This window comes from Gorilla gorilla, chromosome 3 (assembly GCF_029281585.2).
Source record: "Gorilla gorilla gorilla isolate KB3781 chromosome 3, NHGRI_mGorGor1-v2.1_pri, whole genome shotgun sequence".
Classification (NCBI taxonomy): Eukaryota; Metazoa; Chordata; class Mammalia; order Primates; family Hominidae; genus Gorilla; species Gorilla gorilla.
Window position 1 is genome coordinate 30,784,833 of NC_073227.2, and position 7,309 is coordinate 30,792,141.

The 7,309-nt window shown below is 39.2% G+C and overlaps 1 protein-coding gene across 1 annotated transcript; it reads left to right on the forward strand.

Annotated features, from left to right (window-relative positions):
- The first annotated feature begins 4,673 nt into the window (after positions 1–4,673).
- Positions 4,674–4,938, forward strand: LOC115930093 (small ribosomal subunit protein eS27-like). Its single transcript, XM_031010342.3, has one exon. It carries the CDS (start codon positions 4,679–4,681, stop codon positions 4,931–4,933), a length of 255 nt encoding a protein of 84 aa, XP_030866202.3. The 5' UTR covers positions 4,674–4,678; the 3' UTR covers positions 4,934–4,938.
- Positions 4,939–7,309: the final 2,371 nt, after the last annotated feature.

The window sequence follows — 7,309 nt, forward strand, 5'->3', positions numbered from 1 at the left end:
CTGGAAATAGTTCGTAATTTCAAGAGGGGAAGATGAGATTGCTCACAATTTCGTAAACAAGCTGTCGGTCCACCGTGGATCGCAATATCCAAGGGAAGAGAGGGGGGTGATATTACTCCCCATATCGTGAGGAGTGCCCACCCCCCTGCGATGTGGATTGCCATATCCAGGGGGCAAGATGGGGGTGATATTACTCCCCATATCGAGGGAATGTCTACCCCACTGCGATGTGGATCGTAATATCCAGGGGAGGAGAGGGGGGTGATATATTACTCCCCATATTCTCTTATGATCTCATGCCTCCCGCCCAGCCCAGAGATGAGACTTTCCTTACCCAATGAGGAAAGGACAGTCTCTTCAACAAATAGTGCTGGAAAAACTGGATATCCACATGTGGAAGAATAAAAATTGACCCTCATCACACAACACACACAAAAATCAACTCAAAGTGGATTAAAGACTTAGATGTATGACCTGAAAATGTAAAAGTATAGAAGAAAATAGAAGGGAGAACCCTATGACGTTGATCTAAGCAGTGACTTTTTGGATATGACCCCAAAGGCGCAGGCAACAAAAGCAAAAAGAAAGAAATGGGATTATGTCAAACTCAAAAGCTTCTGCCCAAGCAAGGAAGTAATCAACAGAATGAAGAGGCAACCCATGGAATGGGAGAAAATATTTGGAAACCATATATCTTATCTGATAAGTGGACAAAATCCAAAATCTATAAGGAAATCAAATGACTCAATAACAATAAAACAAATGACCTGATTTACAAATGGGTAAAGGATCTGAGTAGATATTGCTCCAAAGAAGACATGGAAATGGCCGATTGCTAAGAAAGTAGATTTTAAGTGTTCTTTTTACAAAAAAATGATAAGTATTTGAGATAGGGCTTTGTTAAATAGCTGAATTTGGCCAGTCAACAATATATAAATATATCAAAACATGTTGTATACTATAAATATATACAATGTTTACTTGTCATTTAAGGTAAACAAATTTTTAAAAATGAAACAAACAAAAAGATTTGACAATTCCAGAATGAATGACTGAGATAAAATGTAGTGATCTGATCATCTTGAAAGGTCATTACAATTGATGGAATTATTTTGGCTGTTGTGGAATATTTTCCACGTGGCCTTGTTTGGAAGCAGGGTTATAAATAAGGTCATCCTTTCCTGATTTTAGGGATGTGAAATCAAACTTAGAATTTTAAAATTTTGTTTTGAGTTGGGCTTCCACTGGTAGAAAAATAAATGAGAACTTAATTCCATTCTTTGGAATTGAAAAAATATATTTTTAAACAAAATTTGTCTACCTGTGCTGTGGTGGAAAAGTATGGGTGTCTGTGACAGTGTTTCTTTTATCAAGTGAAAAAACTTCAACCCAGACTGGGCTAATTTTTCATTTTGTAATATGGCCATATCGGGGAAGCAATCATTTCCAGATCTTCACTGGCATTTTAATTAGTAACTTTTACATTTCACATGTTTAATGGAATCTGGAAAAGGAGACACAGATTTTAGTCTTCTTGGCTTGTTTGTGGGTATAGAACAATCTTAACTCAGATATCGTGGAAGTCAGTGGGCCTTGTAGACAGGATCTTCTGGGGAGCTGATTGTTCACGCACTGCAAAACTCTCTTTCAATTATTGAAATCAACTTTTTTCCAATGTCTCCAAGCAAGGACAATTCTGAGGGCTTTGAAAGCAATTTTTCATTTTATTTCTTTGAAAACTGACACATCTCCATGTTTGCTATGTAACAGAAGAGCTGATTTAAAGCAGTATGCTGCTAAACCTAGCTCTCTCCCTACCTTGCCTGCCTCTGCCACCCTGGATCCTGTGGCCCTCAGTACTGTTCTGTGTCATATGTTAGAATCCCAGAATGGCATTCTAAATAGGAGACAGGCGACAGAATAGTAAAAATTGAGTGAATTTATGATTCAACTGAGAAGATTCTCTCTCCAGTATTCTTGTCCCCAGTAAAGTGATTTGTACTGATTCCTTTGTAAATTTGGTCACTTGGAAAGTTCTAAGGATTGAGCAAATTGCTTTTAAAGAATCTCCATTTTCTACATATATATGTCACCTACTCAAAATCTTATTTCCCAGTTTAAATTGTTTTCTAACAAATATGTTATACTTCCCTCGGCAATCCCTCAACTGTAAGAAAAATGCATTTTTTTCTTCTAGTGATAAATAGTAAGTTCATTGCATTTCTTAGAATAGAAACATTGATAATTGATAACCTCCATACATCTCCCCAGTCCTCATGTCTGTATTATTAGCTTCATATGGTAAGACTGTGTGTGTGTGTATGTGTGTGTGTGTATGTGTCCATAATAAAAGAGAAATCTATTGTGCTAATGAGAGTTTCCAATCAACAAGTTTTGCCTTGTGAATTACAGTTTTAAAGTACTTTCAATTACTAAATTTATTGCTATTTAAAATCCATCTTTTGGAATCTTGCTATTCATACTAGAACTTTAGTTACGGCCTCAAGTTTGAGCCCCTCCCAAAAAATCTCATCTCCTGGAGCCTGCTAAAGTGTATAAATATGTTCAGAAAAATACATCTTGGCCAGCCATGGAGTGGAATGGAGAGCTGGTGGGATGTATGGCTGAGAGGAGAGGTCCAAGACAGTGCCTTTCCTGATCACAAGGTCAAGGTCAATATGGCTCACATGGGTGATGCCATTTTCTTCTTGTTCTCATAACATCCAGAAGATGTGCTGGCTGATCAGCAGTTTTGCAGAACTGCTACTTTGCTTCTCAGGGAGTGCTCTAGAATATATTTACATAACTTGAGGAAAATATCTTCAGCATATACTGTATGGCCAGTACTGTGCCTGAGCCCTCTTAGTGTCTAGATGTGAACTGTAGTTAGAGTCTCATGGTTAAAAGTTGTTTTGTATTTCAGTCTCTTCTGCCACCTGGTTTTTCAAATGTTTTCCTTTTTGAGACAATCACAATTACCTGTATATGTAAATTTTATTGCTAAAGATGAGTACTGATCTTTGGACTTGATTTTGGGTCATAGGCTTGCAATGCTTTACTTAAGACTTCAGTAAGTAAAGGCCCATGACTGATTTGTAGAATCACTGAAATAATAGTAAGACTCTACTTCTCAGAAGATGAAAGAGAGTCTTAAAGAAGTTTATTATTAAATTAAACACTTTTTCTCTCTCTTTTTTTTTTTTTTGAGATGGTGTCTCACCCTGTTGCCCAGGCTGGAATACAATGGCATGATCTTCACTCACTGCAATCTCCATCTCCTGGGTTCAAGCAAGTCTCCTGCCTCAGCCTCCCAAGTAGTTGGGATTACGGGTATGTACCACCCCCACCCCCCCGGCTACTTTTCGTATTTTTAGTAGAGATGGGGATTTTGCCATGTTGGTCAGGCTGCTCTCGAACTCCTGACCTCAGGTGCTCTGCCCGCCTTGTCCTCCCAAAGTGCTGGGATTACAGGCATGAGCCATTGTGTCCAGCCGACAGCTGTGTTTTTAACTTGAATTTTATTCTCTAATTTCTGATAAGAATTTTTATTTGGGGTGTGTTATGATATTTGAATATCTGATATTTTGTGGGTATGGAGATTGCAGATGATTTACCAGATTTGCAGAGCAAGTAATAGAGGACAGTTCATTCCTTCTTAGTTTTCACTTGCTCTTCTTCCACATGCGTTAGCCACTGTTAGCTCCACTCCAGATGAGATAGAGCTTCTTCTCTGTCTGAGCATGAATTTGCTAGGAGCCATGAGATAAGTTTTTTTTCTTAGGTCACACAGTTATTAAATAAATATTCACTGAGTTTAATTTATGAACAACGAAAGTAAAACCAAACATGATTCCTCCCCAAAAGATGAGCACATGTGAAACAGTGGAGAATACATCATCTTTCAGGTTGCCAGTGTATGGTGGCACTACAGGATCGAGGTTATGTATTATAGACAATAAGTAAGGAAGACATATCTGAGCTGATTCTAAGATCAGAATCTGGTGATGTGTTAATTGAACACTTGGCAATTGCTTTCTTAGTTTACCCATTCAGATTACTTATGCTATTGAGGAAATGAAGATAGAAAAGATTGGTGGCTTTATTATATGTTACACTGATGCTTTGGGTTAGAGAGCATGGGTTGTATAAAATATTTTAAAATGTGGATGGATAATTTTTAGACCAGTTAGGATGGCTACATTAGAGAATCCAAGGCAATGTCTGCCATTATCTTTACAACACACACTGGTATTTTGTGTACCTTGTCATTATGTAAGCTGCCTACAGGGCTGTGGTAAGTCATGGACAGGATTAAGGAGAAGGGTACATGTCCAGAAACTAAATCACATTTGGAGAGGAGATGTAACAAAGGTAGGGTTCAGAGGTTTACTGGTAACAATTCCAAATTTGGAATGAAAAAGTTACTCTTTGTTTAGCGTTCAAGTTGGGAGTTTGCCCTGCAAGAGACAGTCAACCACTGACTTCACTCGAATGTGCTTGGAAAGGGAAGAACTTAAACCAGCCATGAACAGGAGAAGAAAGCCAGGTTTTCTGGAAACATCACCAAAACCCAACAATTTCTCAGAATGTTCAGAGGCGCCAGGAGGGTATTTGCATTTCAATGGAAAAAGTTCTGAAAGCGCCTTTCGGGCTGTGACTACATAATCCACACGAGAACATGCCTCTCGCAAAGGATCTCCTTCATCCCTCTCCAGAACAGGAGAAGAGGAAACACAAGAAGAAATGCCTGGTGCAGAGCCCCAATTCCTACTTCATGGATGTGAAATGCCCAGGATGCTATAAAATCACCACGGTCTTTAGCCACGCACAAACGGTAGTTTTGTGTGTTGGCTGCTCCACTGTCCTCTGCCAGCCTACAGGAGGAAAAGCAAGGCTTACAGAAGGTTGTTCCTTCACGAGGAAGCAGCGCTAAAAGCACTCGGAATCAAGATGAGTGGGAAACCATCTCAATAAACACATTTTGGATTAAAAAAAAAAGTTCTGAAAGCTCTGGAAACTATTCTCAGTTTTACTTTCTCATTGAAAGGCAAAAAGCATGGCTATAAATAAGACACAGAAGCACTTGCTACAGCTTTGTTAAGAGTTAAGAAAAGAGACCTCTGGAAAATATGAATTGTCCAATCCTTTGCCACAGAGCCAAGACAAAGTGGTCCAAGTCATAATGGCAAATAGAAAATAAAAGTACTTCCTCTCTGAGAGAAGAAATAGAAGTAGCAGTTTTTATGGGGGCCCTGGGGTGGGTGTGGGCATTCACTATCTTCAATTTCAGAGCTGTTGAGTTTAAGGTGCCTTTGAGAGCTGGAGGTAGATAGCAGGACTGAAAAGCTGGGTATAGATTCAGGAGTTGTTGGCTGGTGGAGGTGCAGCTGGATTCATGGGCCTTGATGGCACTGCCCAGAGAGTAATTCATAATATTACTCTTCATAATGTATCTTTTATGATTTACCTTGAATCTAGATAGAAGTGCAGTTATATTTCTTCACACCATCAAGGAGACCTAATTGTCTCCAGTCACTGACAAGATAAATGATGGGAGAGGGTAGGGTGCTCAAAAGTCAGTCTTTTCTGGGGACACAGGTCAGTGTGTCTCTCCCGGGTCCCTCTGTGCCACAGCTACTCCTCTTAAATCTTGATTCAAGGGCTTCAGAAGCTGATGGCATAGTTATAAGAGGGGTGAAGACTGTGACTGCATTTCCAACAGACCCTGAGGACAATTGGGAAGAATGTGAGTACGGAGTCCTAATATCCAGTGCCATCTGCCCCATCTCACTCTCCATCCTTACCCTTTGCCCTTCCACCTTCAGTTATTCATTCAACATATGTTTTCTGAGCACGAACTGTGCTCCAGGCACTGGGCTGTGTGTTGGTGGTATAGCTAGCAAGACAGATTTGGTCCCTGATCTTATAGGGCATCCTTGGGGTCAGGGTGGGGTAGGGAGATACAAATAAGAAAACCAAGAATTATAATTATACTTATGGGAGGTAATCAGATGGAGAAAAAACTTGGTGCATGAAAGTGCAAGAAAAAATTTGGTGCAGGAAAGCATGAAAGAGGAATCCTGGCTCGCAGGTGAGGGAGGGTATCTGGGAGAAACTGAGCCAGGCAGAATCATTTCTGTTTCCTGTCTCCGTGACTTATTTCCTCTCTCTTGAATATTCTTCTCCATTTTGTTTGCCTAGTTAATAGACCAGGGCATGGAGCAAGCTGGTTTAATCACTGCATCAAACAGAAGAGTAGATACAGATAAGCTCATTTTACAGATTAAGAACCTGAGCTCAGAGAATTTAAATAATGCGCCAAGTTAACACAGCTATTGCTGGAGCTGGTGTCTCAAATCTCTGTCTTAGTCATGTCTGGCTTTTTTCAGCTGCATCATATATCAAGCAATCTATTTCTTGTTTAATGTCCGTTAAATGAACTGATGTCAGGAAAGCACCAGGCATGTGCCTGTTACAAGAGAGTATGGTGGTTAAGAACATGGATTTTTGAGTCAGACAGAACTGGTTATGTGTCCTCTTCTGTCGTTTTCTCTCTGGGTGACCTTGGTTATCTGATTTTGTTTTTCTGAGCTTCAGTTTCCTTATCTGGAAAATGAAGATAGTAACAGCATCTACCTTGTTGGATGATAGGAAATGCCTGTAGAGATTCCTTAATGTAAATATGTTCTCCATAAATATGAGATATTTTTATTGATTTAGCCGCTGAATATTTTTGAGCAATTTCTATATGATAAGCAGTTTTTAGGTAAGTATTTGTTTTTTATTCTGCTTTTTTCATCTCTTTCTCCTCTTCCTTCTCTCTCACAACATGTAGCAAAGTTAAATGTTCAATGGCAATAAAAACGAGTGAGAAAAAAGAGAAGGATAAGACAATTGAGAGATAGAAATGGGAAAGAGAAAAGAGAAACTTAAGTGGAGGCAAAGGCAAAGAAAGAAAACAGAAGAAAAGAAATCACAATTATGGGTAACAGGAAGGAACAGTGAACACTTGAGGAGAGTGGGTAAAGAGAGAAACTACTGAATTACAGTCTCTCCAAGCTATGAGCTTTCCAATATTTCAACTGCTTCGACACAAAACAGCTGTTTCTGTTGTGAGGCTATTCAAGTTGATCCAACAAGCTAATTTCTATGGTCCTCTTGGATGCAAGGATTGAAACTGTGATTTTATTTGCCAGTTCTTTCAATTTTTGGATTTAATTCCTATTTTTTTTCTGCTTGAGCCAAACAAGCTTAAAATATGAGGACTAAAGACGTAACACAATGTGAATGTCAAGGAGAAGTTTCTATT

Coding starts and splice junctions, on each gene's coding strand:
- LOC115930093 (XM_031010342.3), top strand. CDS start 4,679: ATGCCTCTCGCAAAGGATCTCCTTCATCCCTCTCCAGAACAGGAGAAG.